Raw genomic sequence first — 19790 nt, forward strand, 5'->3', positions numbered from 1 at the left:
AAGCACAGTTTCCCACCAAAATACTGACACGCTGAGACCTTCATTCCAGAACTTAATGGGATGTTCCCCCACACTTGGAGTAGGAGACTGCTACAGGAGATCTCTGCCCCTTCTGGCTGTACAAGGTAGTGCAAAGCCTCAATGAGTGGCCTGCGAAGCCCCTGTGTCACATGATGGTAAAAGGAACAAAAATCTTTTTTTTCCATTGCAGCTGCTATGGACTGCACTGTTCATGAAAATATTGAGGTCCAATAAAGAATAAGTTATATATTGCTGTGTCCTTTAGCAGCTACCTCTTGCAATAACGAAGGCTTGGAATCAACTCCACACTGAGAAAAGGCTTGAAAAGAAGACAAGAAGAAAGAGTGGCAATAGCATTTGGTGGAGTCACTGGGAGAGAAGCTGCTTTCAGGTTTAATGTCTTGAAACCAAGTCAACCCAAGTGAACACACATGGATGAACATCCAGATCCTCCTTGGATCACATGGCTACAATTCCCTCTAGTTTAAGCCTCTTAGGATGCACCATTGGGAAGAAACTCACCCTGACACAGCATATGAAGCTGTGTCTGCAGACTGCCCATTCCCATTTTCTGTGCTGTCAGATGAACACTAAATTCATACACATATACAGAGAAGTAGACAGCTATATCTGCTGCAGTGTGAACAAGAAAGCAGTTAGAAATGTTAACGCATAAATAAAAGAGAGTCTTTAATCATGTCTTTTCATATGGTCACACACTCATTAGTCCCTCCTAGTGTGGGTTGGGCTTCTCAGTGCAGAGCTTCTGCCAAAAAAAAAAAAAAAGTCTGAGCTGCTTATGGCACCAGCAAGGTGCAGTAATTAGAGAAAAGATGAAATATGTAAATACTGAAATATTACTTGAAAACTGAAGCATAACAGGTTTAGTTCAGATTATGTATTTTCCTTGGATATTTAAGTTACTTAGTGAATTAAAATAGATCACATAAGCTTAGTACAGAACAAATTGTGCTGATTTCTGAACTGAAAATGTCTTTACAGCACATTATTGACTCCAGCATATTAAGTTGTAAATCCACTAGTTTCACTGTCTCATCTATTGATTAGCTGCATGTATGCACGTTATAAATGAGCAATCCAAAGAGAAATTAGTACAATTTAGTCATTTTGGGACAGGCTTGTAAATGTATTCAAGTGCTCAAATATGAGGATAGGCACTATGGGAAACAGTCACAATGTTCTCCTACATTCTGACACAAATCTTGTGTAGTTAGTGTCCTCAGTTACTCTCTACACTCTGCACTGAGGGTAGGAGGGCCCTCCAAAGGGAAAGTCATATTTTTTATGCTTAACCTCTGTTCTAAATAGCCTGTCAGAGAAATCTCACTCTCTCTCTACACAGATTAGATTAGCCTACATTTGCCATCTAAGGTAAGATTTTAGAATTCAGACCTGTGCTTTTTCTTTAAATTCACTTAAGACTCAAAGAGCAATAAAATCAGTGATAACATTTTCAACCAGTACACAGCAACAGACCATACAGGTCTGCTCTTTTATTTTTTCTTAAGGAGAAACAGAAAAACAATTCATAGCTTCAGAAGTTTAACTGCAGCGATTTCAAAATACTTCAATGTAAGATTCCTTTTGCTTTTTCAAGGATATGGATTAGGGTCTTCATAAGCAGAAGACCAAAACTACATGGTGAATGTAGATGGCACCCAACCAGAGCAGGGATTTGCCTTAGCTAATCTGAAGCAAATATCTGTTTAGTTAATACTAAAGCAAACATCCTAGACTCCTGATTTTAACATCATCCCAGCCTGCGATGATGTTACTCAAATCAGTGTGGTTTAAAATTTTTATTAATACCCTCAACCCAAATATCAATACAGGAGTTTTTTTAACAAAGCAAGTGTTGTGATGCTTCTATGCAGGACCAGGAAGAGAAAAAGATGCAGTATGCTGAAGAGCTGTTGCAATTTTTTTTCTCAGAAATGTTCATTTTTGAAAGACACAAGTTCCCAACTCTTTGTCCTCAAAGGCAGTACTGTTTTTTACATCAGGACAACTAGAGCTCAAACTATTTTGTTACTTTGTGGAAAAGGTGATGTTTTCTTTCCCATTTGCTCTCAGGGTCTCTAGTCAGTCTTTATAGGCCAGGACTTTCCAGTAACATTAAGCACAGCACTTAAATATGTCACTGTCTTAAGCTACAACTATAGTATAAATCTCATGATCTATTGGTACATCATGGGTCTAGCATTTCTAGCATAGACTAGCATTAGAGAAAATCTAAATTATCATCTGTCTTGAACCCCTGAAGAGAAAACAATAAAAAATAATTTTATTATACCATAATGACAAGACTAATACTTCATCTGGGAGAAGATGTCTTTAGACTTCTCATTAATTCTTTTTTAAAGCCTGTTGAAATATAAGAGCTCTGCAAAGTTTCACTCATTTTGTTTGTGCAGAGTAAAGTTTTCTTTACAGGAAAAATACAGAAAATTTATCACTACAAGGAGTCCACTTCCCTCACTCTCTTGCCACATTAAATCTGCATTTGCAATTCTGATTTTGTGGGACAACTGTAAACTTGGTGCCTTTATTTGGCAGCCACCAGAGTAGCATCTCCACACAGCATGGATTATTTGTCTCAGACTGGGAACTTTGCTCTGGATGGGAAAAAAAATAATTGATGCATTCAAACCTGCAGGAAGTGGACTTAGGAAAATACTTGGAGCAAAATTCAGAACCAAAACGAGTCATGATTTGCAATATGCCCTGGTAGGTTAACTAGATACTGGAACCTCTGGACACCTTCCTGTTGTGAATATACTACTCTTCAGAGTCCTTTTGGCACACAGACAACACACACTCCAGCGGCCTCACTGAGATGGACCAAATCCCAACATCTCTATCTTAGGGTGGTGTGGCCCAGAACTGTTTAGAAGATATATGTGCTACATAAAGAAGGAAGCTAGAGCAGCCATAGATAGGTCAAAAAAGGCACCCACAGTTGTAAAGTCAAAGAGCTTGAGGATATTGTGCTGCAGGTCTGGCTGCTGCTTTTGCACCAGCCATTGGTTGCCTTAAGTGAACATGTAAGTGGTTGTTTGTCTCCTAAGGCTTTGCCTGCATAACTACACAGCCTCAATAATACAAGACCTTTAAAGGACATTACCTGACTGAAGCAGGGTCCTGTCTGTTGTAAGGACTGCATGACCTTCAGAATATCTGGAAATAGAAACAAGTTCCTAACAAAAATCTGAAAAACACAGAAGTTTTCTACTAGATCCTCAGGATGGGAGTTCCTGTTTCCTATATCACTCCTCCTGGTTTCCAAATGTGCTCCTAGAAAGGAAGGTTTGTGAAGGGAAAAGAAGAGAGGAAGAAACAGTTTTCACAGTTTTGGTGGTGGGAGCAAAGCAGCCCGAAGCTGCCAGAGGCATAACAGATAATATTTGATATCCTAAAAGCTGTAACGTGGCACCTACTAATAAGATGAGAAACATTTCTCTGAATCTAGTAGCAACTTTGGCAGGGGTTCTTGCAGTAAGCCCTCCACTTCATGGGTAGAAACCTTCTCTCCATGCTCATAGTTTTTCTTGGCACTCATAAAGCAGTTCAATGAGCATATCCTTTCCAAATCTTCTGGCCTGTCAGATGCTGATGGAGGGACATCTGTACCTCTTTCTTTACAGACTGAAGAGATTTTCTTTAATGAATGCTAAAGAAACAGACTTAAAAATACAATATAGAGTTTTTGCAGTTAAACAATAAAATCCATCCACTAGGGGTGCTCCTGAGTAGAGTACAACACACTTGGATGCTCCAGATCTCATTTGTCATGCATTTCTCTGACTTTGATAAGATAAAAAGTTCAAGGTACTAAGAGAAATACTTATATGAGTTTATAAGGGGATAAACTCATAAATTGGACTTTGTTTCCTCCTAATACAGGTTATATATATGTAAACTACTCCCATGCATTGTAGATAGGAAGTTCTCAGACTACCATCCTCACAAGGGTCTACTATTTTCTGCCTTCAGTTTCTTTGGAAACAAACCAACCAACCAACCATGGATTACTTATGTTTTGATGTTTTCATTTGTGATTGTACTGGTACTGAGAAGCAAGAAGGACAAAAAGGACTTTATTGAATCTGATTAACTGTCTGGTTTGGGTTCAGTTTAAATTTGTCAAAAGTCCCCTGTCATCTTTTCCCTGCTCCACACAAAAATGAGACCTTCACACAATTCAGAAACTGTGCTAGGTCTGAAGACAAATACATGAGCTGCCTGTCAGCTTATTCACAAACCAGCCAACCCAGACAGCTAACTCGCAATCTCCCTTCCCTTTGTCTGTTCAACATTGCTCAGCAGTGGTTTCAACATTGTCAAAACGTATTTCAGTGCACGGGAAGATCCAGCAGGAACTTGCAGGAAGATCCAGCCCTTGCAAGAGTGTGGAACTTTCTGCCTTCAAAGGGGCATGGGAGGGGAAGCAGCAGCTCCACTTGCACAGCAGACCCAGAATAACATGGTCAAAGGGAGGGAGGGGTGGCAGTGGTGGGGCTCAGGACCCCTTGGTTTCCAGCAGCCACTTCTACAAAGCTGGTACAGAACGCTCCAAGTGCACATCCCCTGAGCCAGTGCTATGCACCCAGTCAGCCAGACCCCAAGCTGGGAACATGGTCATGCTAGGTTATTTTATGAAAAGGGTTGGCATATATGAACTATTAAAATCTGCACATTTTAAAGTAGAAGTGGTCAAACCCAATATTCCAAAAAGGATTTTTATAAACTTCTGTAATTTTTCCTATTTGTATGGAGGCTTCCCTTTGCAAACTTAATAGCTGGATGACTGTTTTTGAAATAAAATCTCATTGGCTAATTATTCACTTTATTTAATCACAATTTAATTTCCACATTGTATGATAAATCACCAGAATCAGTCAGTAATGCACCTGCTGACTGGATAACTACTTTCATTTTGTTTTTCATAACAAATAAGTTACAGCTATTTTTAATAAACAATTTTTTAAGATTTTTAACTCTGTTAGTAAAATTTTACAGAGGCTTTGAGCTCTGAAACTATTTTAATACTCTGCAATTCCCCCCAAAGTCTGAAAACCAGAAAGTCCTACTATGATCCAAAAGAATAAAAAGAATGCTGCACTTTGAAAAGAGAGTCACACTTAGGATTTCTTTTTCATACTCAGTTAACTTTATATACAGCTACAGTATAATGTGATAGTAAATTTATACCCCTACATTGTCACCTGTTCAAAATGCATCAGAATATTCAGTATTTTTTTTTCTGTTTTTAAATCTCCATCGGAGCCTGTGTGAAAACTGGAATAAATAAGCAGCCACGTTTTCCCATACTGGAAAAGTTCCAGAAGGGAAAGGGCTCTTGACATTACAGAGCTAAAGGAGTTTTCAAGACACTTTCTATTTCCATACTTGTTCTTTTGTATGCTAGGTTGCCTGCCATTATGTTTATGTAATTCTGACAGTGTTCTTAATGACACACTAACAGATTGTAAAACACGCTGCTGGCATTTACTTGTTTTTTATATTTTTAAAACAATGTCCTTCATGTAACAGTAGTTAAGCGCGGCAGAAGGACATCATTAGAGCCATGGTTAAACTGTAATTTACACCATTAGGAAGGCAGGAGCAATTTTTATTGCCTGGCAATTTTCTTGCTGAAATATTTGGACCATATGGCTCAATTTGTGTAATAACCTTAATTTCAGCACCCTTCAGGTCTGCCTCCATCTCCTACGGAATGGTAAAATGCGGTTTAGCAGAAAAGGCAACTGTCTATACTTAGAGAGTTGAGATTAATAACATGTCACGTCCTGTTTTTGGTGAAGGAATTCGAACAGCAGCCAGATGGTATCTCTACAAATAACTGTCAGGGGTCTTGATCTAATCAATACAATGTATTAATACATCTCCCTTCGCTGCTTCTCGAGGGGCTAGCGTGCAACATCTGGAAAGATTGGGGGGACCGCCAAGTAGAAAGCTGATCCTTTTCAGAATCAAACTGAGCCCAATTAATTTTTCATGTATACTTGATAACTGTTTCATAATGAGCTATGCGTCTTGACGGAGTTAGGGTTGGCGGCATGAGTGGCTTGTGCTTCCTATCCCCATTCAGTCCACTTACAGAAACCAACCCATTAATCAAACTATCTGGCATAAAACTGAAATCTCAGCTCAGCAAGAGATCAATAACCATCCTTAAAAAAAAAAAAAAGAGCAACAACAAAGACCCCACCACAGAATAAGGCTTTAGTGGGCAAAATTATCCAGGCATGACATTAGTAATTACTTTAAGAAAAACCAAAACTCAGAACCATACTCACCTGCCAGGCAACTATAACATAGAATTTAATATTACCTTCCTGTCAAAAAGCAACACTTGTGTCCATTAAAAATACACTGACATTCTGCTTTCTAGATACAGAGGCCATCTGGCCCCTATTCACCATAATTGCTATTATAGTCTCAAAAATAATATTTATATAATGCTGTAAATTAACAGCATTATACAGACGGACACCCATTCCCACTCCCAGAGAGCTTTCTGTTGATAAACTCATGTTTTAGCTCCATGCAGTTATTAGGGTCTTGCTCCCTGAAAAAGAGGGGGCAAGATTATAGGCAAGACTATACGTGCATTCCAAGGTTTTTTGTAAAGTATGAAAGGAGGAGAGAGAGAGGTCACTTGGCAGGCAGAAAATGGGAAACTGCAACAAGCATAGGGGAGATGAGCTTGAATGAGGCTGTGAAGCTGAGTGATGGGAATGGATTCAAAAGGGAGCAGTAAAGAGAAAGGACAGGAGGTCAGCTGAGAATACTAAACTTATCTTGCATAGGACACCCCACGGCTGTTTGATGAGAATGACTTTGGTGACTGTAGACCTGGATTAGATTCAAATGGAGTCCCCAGTGGTATGAGGCTCTATGTTATATTATCAATTCCCATGAGTCATATGGCTTGCTTTTTCTTTTTTTTTTTCTTAAGGTAGAATTCTCTATTTATTAAAACTACCCATTGTTTGCTAAAATTTCCTATGAAATATAAGCATATGACATAATACTTCTCAGCCAATTTGATTAAAAGACCTTATCTGTGGAGGGAAGTGGGGCTGGAGGGTAGGATGGGGTCTGGGGAGTGGCCTGTCTAATTATCAGCTGAAGAATTCCTGTTGGGCATTACTCTGGGGATTTTTAGGAAGCTGCCCTATGACTTTACCAACAAAGAGTGCTATCTTGGAGTTGCCTGATACATCCACTTAAGAATGTTGGTTAAATGTGAATTAAAATCTAGTCAAATCCAATTAAGCATTTTTAAACAGATATCTAATTTGAAAAACAGCTGTACATATTACCCAACAAATTTCTGCCTCCTCCTTCTTCATTTTTATTTCCTACTTATATGTGAAAAAGCATCTGTAGCCTACCAAAACCCTGTTTTTAAAGCAGATTTAGTGCAGTCACACACAACAGGGTACAAAGGGAAGAATGACCCCATATTATAGCTTCCTAACAAATTATACTTAGTAAGGTGAAGGTTTGTGGGGGTTTCCATTTTGGTTTTGCAAATTAGAAAACATTCTGCCAATTTCCTACAGTGCCTGGTTAGCTTGATCTTAGTCTCAATGCAAGACTTACAGAAAACATAAATAAAAAACATATAAAAACATTCTCCATATAGAGAAACAGTATATGGAGCATTTATGCAATCTCATTTAGCCTTTAGCCTTTGTCAGGTGGTCACCTATTCCCCTATGACTGCAGATGCACAAACTGAAAAGATTACCACTTCCAGAGTGCTGCCCATAGCCATCTTTCTGTCAGAGGGTACCATCTTTTATATCCGTCAAACTATGTAATTCCACTGTGTGGGTTAAGAAAGCTGATTAATCAGTGTAAAAACAAACACCTTCTTTGACTGACACTTGCCTACAGTGGAACACAAGTACACCAGACAAAAGCAGTCATGTGTGAACAGCTGCAGCCCAAGGATGGTAAATGTCCATGCCTTAGACATTATGGAGGTTTCATGGTGTATAGAGGATGCTCATGACCTTAACTAGGTTAGATACCTTAAGTCAAACATTATAAATATCTCTCAAAAGACCTAACTCTCCATGTGTTTCACTGATCAAAAAAAGACCTACATAATGGGTGAAAAATGGATCTTACACAAGGAGAAGCCCAAGGATAAAATACACCAGATATTTCCAAATAGGTAACTAATTTATTTGTAGAAGAAATTACCTATTGATCCAGGCACTCTGGTCTAGTCAATCTGGAATGTGTGATTAGGCATGGTCAGACATAACCCTCTCAGTGTTTTTACTTCCGGTGCAAAAATTTACAGCCAGACAAAGTTATGTTAACTTCATGTTGGACACTGAATTAGGGAGAAAATATTCAAGAAAAAATGTAGTGAAATAAACTTCTTTGCTGTAACTTCACTAATTCAAATCACCAGTTGCCTGACAACATATTAAGGCCTCCCAGACACCAGACAAACCTTTCCTTGCTACCCTGCAACCTAACTCGCAAGGATTCTTTCATTCTTGGCAGAGTTCCAGCAGAGTCTAAAGCTATGTTTCTGCAGCTGCTGAAAATATCCAGGAGACAGTGAAGTGGGCTTGTTTACAGCAAGGATGGTATAAATAGAAAAGCTGAAGCCTCTCTCTTTCTCTCTCACCATTCTCATCCAGTTCTATTACCACAGTACTTCAAAATCATCAAAGTTGTGCAACAATCCATTTCATCCTTTCTGCTCTAATTAGGCAATTCTACATGTCTGTCTTGATAGGTGGGGCTTACTGAAGCACTTAATCAGTTTCTGGAGGGGCATCATAGTGCCAATCCAAATGCTTATTTAAACAGAGCTATAGCGCCAAACCCAGCATATTCTGCAGCAGCATGGAAACAACAGAATCTGTGAGACACAGATTGCCTCACACACTTTTTTCCAGCTGCCTTCAATGTGAAGGAGCACTTGTCCTGTATTCATCCTATATAAGCTTAACAGTTCTAGAGATTAAAACACGGAAAGCATTTTACATTACTGGGCTTTCCTGGCAAATAAAACAATTAGAGCAATTCCAGTACAAGCCCTTCCTGAAACTGTGCTAACGAGGCTTTGAATCTTAAAAACTGCATTTAAATCAAATGATTCATTTGCAAACCCATCACATACAGCGCACACGTAGTAGGTGGGGATCATTTCATTGAAATTAGAAAGCAAATGTCTCTATACACGAGAGGTCACCAGTTGTTGTACATTAAAATCTTCTCACTGTTAGACATAATTAAAATACTCTAACAGTGGTTTCAGTAATTTAAACATTACAGTATTGTTGTAATATTTTTCTAGGCTTCAAGAGTTCACAATTGTTTGGTCCAATCAAATTTGGGAACACTGGAGAAGTTATCACCCATCAAGGTAATTACTTTCAAGTTGAAATAATTACTCCATCAATGTTAATGGTCTTTCAACTTCAATAAAGCACTCACCTGCCGATAATCACAGCTAACCTCTTGCTCTCATGCAATTCCCTCTCTATTTAGCAGGTTATATTACAGCCGTTAGAGTGGTCACTTGTCCTGAACAGCTGCTGAATTTCACTTTGATCGTCTGTGAACCATAAAAAAATTAGTCATCTGTGTATGATTTCCCCCTAACCCATAAGCCCTTGCAGAGCTAAGGAGATGATCTTTTGGCTGTATTAGGGCACTGCTGAGCAGCCATCTTGTTTCTAGTTGTGGCTACTTTCCACTCACTAACAGCAGCACAGTAGCCTAATTAACTTTTGCCCTCCACTGCCATTCACAGCTTTCATTCTTTGCTAAGTAGCACATCTTCTGAACTTCTGGCATGCGCAGGGATTCCTTCATTTACTGTAATCTTATTTTCTTAGAGTGCAGTCCATTTCCCAGGCATCTGAAATAGGCATGCATAAAGAAGTTTCCCTGGTCCCTCTCCTTGGCATGCTTATTCTTGTGGCTACAATCTTCAATTACTTCTTGCATAAGAAAGTTGCCATGTACATTCCTTTACACTGCATTAGTGAGTAATATTATGCTCAAGGAAGTTACTATGTGGTATCTCTTCTCTAATGCTGCCAAATGTTCACTGGTCTATATGAGCAGGCAGAAATGGAGGACCACACATTAATATATTATGTATTTCTAAATGTGACAAATAAAAAGAAACTAACTCCAGATGCATGATTTCAGATATCTGTAAAATCCTGCATAGGAGGCATGTATATATGGCAGTACCAGCCACTCTAGATTATTTCTGATGCAATATTTTTGATATGAAGTTTTTCAATAAATAACCTATATTTAATATTCTTACACAGGTTATATATTTGGTATACAAATTGCCGTCTGCCTATAACAACATAATCATGCAAGCCAAAACCTCATCCTCCTACCAAACTCTTTATTTGCTATTCTGCAACACAGATTTCCCTAACACAGATGAAGTACCTGCCAAGAGGAGCTTGGCCAGTGTAGTTATATACCATCTCCCAAATAATGTAAGGGAAGCCAACATGTGCTCTCAACTGTTAGCATAGTTGCATCCAAACCAAAGGCTTTGCTGGTGCAGTGATAACAGCTATGAGATGTGTTAATTTTTTACATCCCAAGCTGGCATAGATATGCCAAAAAAAGCCTTTAATGATAAACTTGGCTTGAGAGCCTCACACTGCAAACTACACTCTGAGAAGACCTGTATTTCTAGGTAGGCTCAGGTGCAGAATTTCCCAGGAATAAGGTCTATAATGCTTATACCTATCTCTTGCATCTTCTAACAAGCACACTGTAGTTTTATCTACACTTTTCTGCGGTGAATTTAACACACTGAAACCTTGATTCTACATAATAATAATTGGGGGGCACTGCTCATAGCAGGCATTTTTCTTTTTAACCCTTATCTCTGGATGCTTTTCCTTCTCCAAGCACATTCTAACAGCTACATATTCTTACATTTTTTACTCATCTTCTTGGCTTTGAATTCTTCTGCTTATGAAAAACAACCAAACAGTTGATATAATTGTCATGGGAAAAACAGCATTACACACCCCACAAAACATCTACTGAGAAATGTCCAAACCTACCCATGGTTTTACCTCACAGCAACCTTTGGAATATAACAGGTAAAGAACTGTGATGCTTTGATGCTGTTTGGCAGGCACTGGCTTTATAATGAAATCAGCTCTGGGTTCTATGTTCACAAGCTTAAGCCCTAAGTTCACAAGAGTGAGAAGCTTGCTTTGACAATTTAGTCACTTTATGCAGATTTCTGTAAATGAGAACTTACTGTCAATCCATTCCCCTATAAACACATCTGTCTTATGTTAATGCTGTCAAATAAGACACTAAATATCATTCTTGCTTTAGAGGGTTACAATGAACTGCAAAGACATTGTGGGAGACACTTGTATTGCTGTAACCAGTCTTGACTTGACTTTGCTCTGCAAATAAACCAGAATGTCAGTTTAATTTGCTGTCACCTAACATCTGTCACTACACTCCTGGTCAAACAAGCTAAGGAAATGGGTGACACTGCTCTTTAACTGTGAAGCATCAAAATGGCTCACTGTATGTCACTTGTTCCTAAGGGTGCAGGGAGATCCTCCTTTCATTTCATTGGCAGCAGCTCTTGCTCTCAGAATTGAGTTCTCATTTTCACCTCCATAGGCAGTGTAAAATTTCAAAGGGTCAGTGATAAGCAGCCATACCTTTGACGTATTAATTCAAATCCATATTAATGCACCTTAAGTGGGGAGTGAATAGCTGCATTTTGGGAAGGTAGAGTAGGTAACCTGTCAGATTGTTTGAAAACCCAGAAGATGCTTCTCATTTGGCTCTGGAAATGGATGGAACCGAAGCTGTCAAACCAGAACAATCTGCAGGTACAATAGTGAAAGCTTAATTTGTATCCTGCAGTGTCACAAGGATTGTATTTCTACTTTAGGTTTCAGTCAAGCTTCATGTCCTGTGGCAGGCAAGCAGGGTGCAACCGACAAGCACAAGGGTGGGATCAGCTACTGTGATTCTAGCACTGTTTTTTTTTTTTTTTCTGGAATAATCTAATGGGATAAGAATGGAGTCTAACAGATTAAATAAAGGACCGAACTCATTGCTCATTTAATACTTTAAGTCTTACTTGTAACATGGAAGCTCGTGTGAGAGAATGACTAATGACATATCCCACGAGGGAGCTCCAATAGAGATGCTTTAGGAGATTAAATGATTTAGCCTAGTACCCCTGAAAGCTATATTTTAAAGGGGCAGAAGTTTAATCATTGGAATGCTAGTTCCTTCAATAAAATTACATTTTAATTAAAGTATCTCATTCACAAAGCTACAGTTAAGGGTATACCTGCAATTTCATGACAAAATTCTATTTTTAAGGGTTTATAACTTTGAAAGTTGGTGCTCAGGTTTCTGCCTGCTGGGATAATTGACCTAACCTCCTGAAGATATCTTTGATAACAGGACTCTTTGCACTTTATGTCAATAACTTTGATTCAAAGCTTCAGCTCTTCTGCTATATTCAGAAGAGGTAGGATTCAGATCTCAGGTCCTTGGTATAAATCAGAAACAACTCTACTGAGTTAATGCAGCTGCAACAGCTTAAAGTGAGTGCAACTGATGGAGGAGATGTGCAGAAAGATTCCTCCCTGAAGGGTAGTATAATATTTAAAATAAAAAAGAGTAGCAAAAATAATAATCGATACACATTCATGACAAAGAACAGTAGAAAAACCATGCAAGTCAGCTTTGGTGCAATGCTAGTAGAACAGCTATACACATGCTGACAGAATGTTATTTTGATTCAGGGTAATGTTTGGGGAAAAGAAAGGATTTTGGAGCCAGGAAAATACTAATTCAGTAAATAATAGCTCGTTAATCTAGAAGGCTTTTAAACTGATGCTGTTAAAGAAACACACTGTGGCAACATTATTTAAAAGACCATTTTGGTAGGTTTTATTACCCACAGTACAACCATCTTGGACATTTTCTGTTGTTTTTGGCATGCTTAGAAGACATTGCAATGCATGACTGGCCAGGTCAATTCTGATGCTCAGCAACACATTGCTTGCTGCTGAAGCAGAGTATTAGGAGAAGCCCTGTCATTTCACTGGTTTTAAAATCTTAGGTGTATCGTCGCAATTATGATTGTGATTATTTTTCTTAAAACAAGTTAAGGGAGCTAAGTAGCAAAATGCCACTGAAGTTCAGTAACTCTAGAATCCCAATCTACTTTTTAAAAGCCTAGCATGCTGTGCAATGCGAATGTGACTGCTTCAGAAGGCAAAAGTCTGTATTCCTATCATTCGATTCAGGATCTGTTTTCTTTTTCAGAAAAAGATGTATAATAAACATAATACATCTAGGTTTCCAGGAAGCCAGACACAAAACTGCTTTGGAAACATGTGATAACAAGAGTGTGTAAGATTACTGAGCTGGAAACTTCTCCCACCATGTCATGTAGAGATCTGCCTGAGGAAGTTACTTAGAGGTTAGTATTGGGTATTCCAGAGAAAGGTCTTTAGGATCCCACTAGCATGTCAACCAGATACTTTATAATTGGGATAATTAAGAATTTAGGGGGGCTCCAGTGTTATTCAATACAAACATGGACTAGGAAGATAATTTAGGGAAAATTCTAGGTTTGTGAACTTGAGGTGGTACGGCTGAGAAAACCAAACTTTATTACAAACTCCTGAAGCGTTTTCTAAAATCTGTTTTCAGAAGACCGCCAAATATAGCAGTACTATCCTAATATACAGCTCTTCAAACCAACTACCTATAAGCTGTCTTGCTTTAGAAAGACTAGAATGTAATATGCAAGTGGGAGGAGCAGTGGTAAATGCACAAAACATAACCATTTTTGTCACTGACTTACACAACATTGTTAGTCAGTTCACAAAACAGCCTGATCTTCCCTGAATCTATCCCTTCACACACAGAGCAGAAACAGGAAAAGAAAGGAAAAGACATATCAGCAGTGCACATTTTAATATAAGTACATGCAGTGGAAATAAAAGCAGATCTGCTTTTATTACTGATGAATTATGAAGGGAACATGCAAATGCATTGCATATATGAACTATGTAATTACTAATTAATTCATTCACTTTATGATTCCAACCGAATTAAAAAAATAGAATTATATACAAGGAGGAGTGATATTGATGTTTTTTGTGCAGATCCTGTGACACTATTTGATGGTCAGACAAAAAGCTCAGGACAGTATTTTCAGAGTGAGGCTGAAAAAGGTAGATGTGCATAATTCCTCCAGACATGACACATCCATGCTTTTGAGTAATCTACTTGCCTCTACCAGAAATCCAGTATTAATGTGAAATGTTTCAGTCTCCACTGGGCAAAACACAAAATTTAAACCAACAACGCTACTGACAATCGGAAACCCCACTTTTCTAATCAGTATTAAGTGAGATTCTAAAATACAGCAGAGAACAAAGCAGAGCAAAAATATCTTAAAACTGGTTTTGTGGTCCAGTTCTTACCATTACGGTTAGCGCTGTAACAGCTGGGGTGCTAAATGTCGGGTCGCTGCGTTTTTCCTGATAGACCACTCGATACAGGGATATAACACCATTGGGAGAGACAGGCTGGCTCCAGTTCAATCTCACTGAGTATGCGCTTGTTGCTTGTGCCCAAGGGGCTCCCATGCCCCATGGGGAAGCCTCCAGAGTTTGGGTTGAAGCCCACAAGCTGTCCACTGACCCCACAGAATTTTGAGCTCTGGCACGATATTCATAGAGAGTAAAAGGCTGTAGGGCATCGGATGCATCAATAAACTCCAAGGCTCCTTCAGTCCAGATGAACAAAAGCAGCTCTTCTTGACTGCCCACAGGACGTCTGGAATTAAATAAAAAAGCAAAGGGTTTAAATAAATAAGTTCAAAAATAACTTTGCCAGTCCATAGCAGTAGATCCTGAAGTTCTAAATTCAATCTGTATCTCAGAAAAAAACAAAACTTATTTCCCTAAGTTACATACACACACACAAGGAACTGCCTACCTATCTTTGCATCTTAAAAGCATTTCACTGAACTTGTGTTTTTGAGGCAACCAATTATTCTCCTTTATCTAGAAGAATACTATAAAACATGTCAAACAAGTATGCTGTCACTGTCCAGAGTACCAGAGTAACAACACAATAGCATATTGTCCTTCTAGGATAGAACACATCACAAATAAGACTTTCATAAATTAGAACGTGAAATTTTAAATACGTATGTAGTTGCTAAGTAATGACTTGAATTGCAATATGGGTGCAAGTTTTCAACATTTCTGAAAATCAAACTATTTATGGAGGTACTCACCTCAGAATCCCTCATTTATGGAAAATTTATGACCAATTTACTGAGAAAAATATTACCTAGTGAACAAGGGATAAATATTCTATCATGCCCTCAAAAATAAAGCTGTGCACTTTCAAATTCTGGTTTGCTCACAATAAATATCCCATTTTTTCTTGCAAAAGGAATAAGTAATCCCTTGTGCATAGACTTAGCTGAATTTGCAGCTCCACCACAAAACCTCATTAAAATATCAGTAGTAGAGTTTTCTGTAATAAACTACATATTTTTTCCAATGCTGTTTTTGTTTAAAAATGCAAACTAAAGATATATGAGGACAGTTTACTGTATAGGCTTTTGGCAAAATGGGGTTTTATTTTTGTACATATATATACATATATATACGTCTATGTATACACACACACATATGTACACATATATAAGTATATACAGGGTTATGACTACAGATGATCCTAAGCCCCTTTGTAATATGGCCTCTTCTACTATATAATTTACAACAGTTTTAATAAGCCAAGCACTCATCTTCAAAACAGAGTTATCAAATCAATTCTTTCACTTGGCATAAAAATGTTTGTGTGAAATTAAGTTGGTTACATTTAAACAGTGTGATAAATCTCAATGACGGTTGTGCTGTACTGCACATGAATTTAAGTATTTCTCCTACTCTTCACAGAAGCCTTGGCCTTTGCAGAATGTAAAAGCACTTTTGCCCTCCATGCCAAAACCAAAAAACCAAATTAGATTATCTGCCACTTTTAGTGCAAGTAGGGTAAATTTGCAGAAGTAAAATTGGTTTGTCTGGTTACTGGGTGTCATGTTCACTACACACACACAGAAGCTGAAGAACATTTCTTTGGCAAGAGAAAATCTGTGTTTCAAAAAATTCTGTTGAATTTGATTTTGTTAGATCAAATCAGGAAATAATTTAAAAATTCAAATTGCAACAATTTTTTAGAACTGATAGTCTTAGCTGCTTGTTAGTCCCAGGTATTAACATGCAAATATGAAGACTATAACAAATGCATGTCTGTACACAGCTGCTTATTCATCCTTTCTGTATATGAACATATAAGGCATGCACAAAGACATTACTTTCTTATATGAAGCTAAATAATTTTTGCTAAATTCTGAGATAAGCAGACTATATGGACACTGTTTTGTTTATAAGGGTTGAAGTGTGATTTTTTTTTAAATGAAGAGTTTTGAGGTACAATATCACTAGTGTAGTGAAATAGGCAAGTTGTGTGTTGATACTGAGGGTTGGTTGGCAGAACTGGGCGAAGAATGGCAAGTAGAAGAAGCAAGAAAGATTCCCTAGGAATTCTCAGTCTCTCTGTAAGAGCTGGGGTCCAAAATTTCCCATTGTCTCCAACATTCCACCAGCAGTTTTTAATACAATTTCCTGTACTCTATTATAAGGGCAAATTAAGATTTATGCAGAACTCTCCCCTGGATGCTGTTAACTGATGCAATGTAAGACACATAATTTTGAAATACTATACCTTCCTCCTGCACCTCTGTGTTCTCAAAAACATGCCCAAAAAAACCTCTGTAAATATGGGAGAGTATGTTTTAGTGCAATAAAGTCACATTTAATATGTCTTGCTGACCGAGCAGTATGGCCCTTAAATGAATACACAAATTTATGTTTTATAAATATTCTAAACTCTGTGATAAACAGTTTTTTCCACACTGAAAGATCAAATATGCCACCAGCTGTAAGCTCATCCACAGGCAAATCTGTACAATGTAGCCTGGTTAAGTATTTAGATCTTATTACTGCTGAATATTTAATGAATGAAACTTATGGTTAGGTAAATGGTCCCATCTGTAGTGCTAAAAACCAGAATATCTTCATGTATGAATAAACTTTGAACAGAAGTGGTTGAACAGTCTGTAATCATTTCAGTCGTCTTAAGATTTAAGATTCAGCTGCTCATTTAACTGGAAGTGTTTCTTATGTACAATGAGCTGCAAAGGAGAATAACATTTCCAAGAGCTGGAAGCTGCCTCTTAATCTGCATAGTCTGATTTGCTGCTTACATTCATTTTAAAGATGCTCAGATAGTTATTTTTATAAGGGCAAATTCTCCCTGCCCCACTGCCAATCTGAGCAGGATGACATGAGAAGGAGAACAGGATCTTCTTTGTGACAGCTAACTACAGAGCTGCACACCAACGACTGCAGCGACACCGACTGCAACGCTCACCCCTCAGCCTCCTCACGTGTGAGGAGACAGTGAATCCCTGAGGTCTCGCAGGTCAAACCAGGATTATTCTTCACAAGTTTACCTTCTGCCATACAACAAAACTACACGTTTTAGCAGTGCCTGCTGCTTTCCTTACCAGAGTGAGTTATTTCTAGGAACACTGGTAAGTCTTGGGGTGAAATTCAAGTGACTGGGGAAACACCCTGTCAAACGTGGTGGAACAACGCAACATCAGCAATGTCCCCCCTCTACAGTTTTACATTTAATTAAGCAAAGAAGCCTCACTGATCACTCATATAAATCTATACTAACGTAGCTTTTATGTTTTGGGGTACATTTTTTTAATATAAGTTTTGAAGTAAACAAATGAACAAAAGGAATTATTGCATGTAATATGCTAGTTTAGATTGGGTATTGTATCAATTACAGGCATAAATGAAACCCTTCAGGAGTCCAGTATTCAATGACATAGGGATTCTTATATTAAACCATCCAGTAACATATGTTCCTTGGAAGCTGTTTTGGGTGCAATTCATGGTTAAGGATACACAGTTAAGCAATGAATTACTCATAAAGAGTCAGTATAGAAGCCTGTTGCAAGTCACAACAGTCAACAGCCATTGAGACATGTCTTCTGTCTTAAACTGCCTGTTGATTTTTCTGCTACACTTACCATCAGGACTGCTCAGCTAATGACAGCTACATTTCAATCTCACAAATATATACTAAATAATATAATCTTATTGATCATGACATAGACGGTTTGACAGAAATACAGACACTCCTTTAAGCAAGTTACAAACAAAAATGCTTAAAATTTTACAGGCAGTATTTTTTAAGAGCCATCTCATGTGCCTCCTACACAGTTAACGCTGGTGGTCAACAGAGAGCAGTTCCTGATGTGACTTATATCTTATTAAAGTACAGTAAGAAATACATCATTTATTTTCATAATACTATTTTTCCAGACTAGCAACTTCTGTGGCTGTCACAGAGATGTTATGTCATAGGAATGGGAAAAGAAGTAGATTAGGTGGTTATCTCATGAATCAGATCTTTTCTCATTCACAATCCCTTCTAAGTTGTGGTCCTTGCTAAAAAAGTTTTAAAGCCTCAGATATGTGTTTAAAACTGCTATATTAATCAAAGATAAAATATCACCATCTCTTTTCTCATAAAATAACATTTCAATTTTTTGGTTTCTAGCAAAATGGCTGCAAACTTGCAAGTGCTTTTATATGCTAGAGGAAAGAAAGAGTCCTGCCATTTTAATGCAAAGATCTGCACACACACTAGCTCCCCAAGCATTCCAGGTTTTGAGTTAAATGAATTTATTTTGGTGGTGATGCAGTAAGGAAGAGGCACATGATGAAGAAGAAATTACATGCCATAACCTCCCATAGAAATACTGCAGTCTTGCTGCTATAACAATGTAAGGCTATGTGTGGCTACAAAATGAAAAAGAACTATGTGCTTACATCCCATTTCTGATTTTTTTGCAGCTATCTGAGAAAGATTTGATATTGTTGTTGTCTAAGCACATTTAAACTTCAGCTGAAATAACTGCCAAGTGATTCATGCCTATGTAGGTGAATATACCGATTGTATCTGGAGCCCCAGTGCGCCATTTTCATTTCACTTTAAATAAAAAACAAAATGTATCTATGTCAGTCAGTGCCCTTCTGCTGTACTCAGAGGTATCAAACAGGCTACAATTATGATTGTGAAGTGATTGTGTCACATTGGAGGAAGGTTTATTGCTTTTGAGTCTGCTAGGCAGTAACACATTCTGTTTCATATTACTCTTTATATCATTGTTTGGCTGTGACTAGAATAATCAAATGCCATCAAATGCTGTCAAATTCAATTTACAGTATTTTTCACTGAAGCAGGCTTTCTGCATTATATTTCCTGTTTTCCCTTTCTATGGTTGCCATGGAATAGCAGCGGTAATCATCAGCTTTATTTACAAAACCAACAGACTGAAGACATGTCTTGGGCTATAACACACACTTTATTCCAGGGGAGGGACTTGGGTGTTTTGTTCAGATAATTAAAAAAAAGGCAAACAAAAGGATATTTCAAGACAGTAGGAATTCTTAGAGACTACTAACATGTTTAAGGCAAAAATGAATTTATAATAATTATCACTGAGGATTCCAAACAGTAATTTGATTCCATGTCTTCTC

General features: G+C 37.9%; 1 protein-coding gene across 9 annotated transcripts in view; it reads right to left on the reverse strand.

Annotated features, from left to right (window-relative positions):
* Nucleotides 1-19790, reverse strand: part of USH2A (usherin) — a 379342-nt gene that overhangs the window by 38742 nt on the left and 320810 nt on the right. For all 9 annotated transcript variants that reach the window (XR_007903998.1, XR_007903997.1, XM_051783908.1 and 6 more), the window contains one exon: nt 14574-14928. Coding sequence is in view for 7 of the 9 variants with exons in the window: in XM_051783908.1 (XP_051639868.1) it covers nt 14574-14928 (355 nt within the window). In the remaining 2 variants the exon portion in view is untranslated. The remainder of the gene's footprint in view (nt 1-14573; nt 14929-19790) is intronic.

This window comes from Manacus candei, unplaced genomic scaffold (assembly GCF_025592945.1).
Source record: "Manacus candei isolate 608988 ecotype Guabito, Panama unplaced genomic scaffold, ASM2559294v1 h1tg000017l, whole genome shotgun sequence".
In the NCBI taxonomy this organism is placed as follows: Eukaryota; Metazoa; Chordata; class Aves; order Passeriformes; family Pipridae; genus Manacus; species Manacus candei.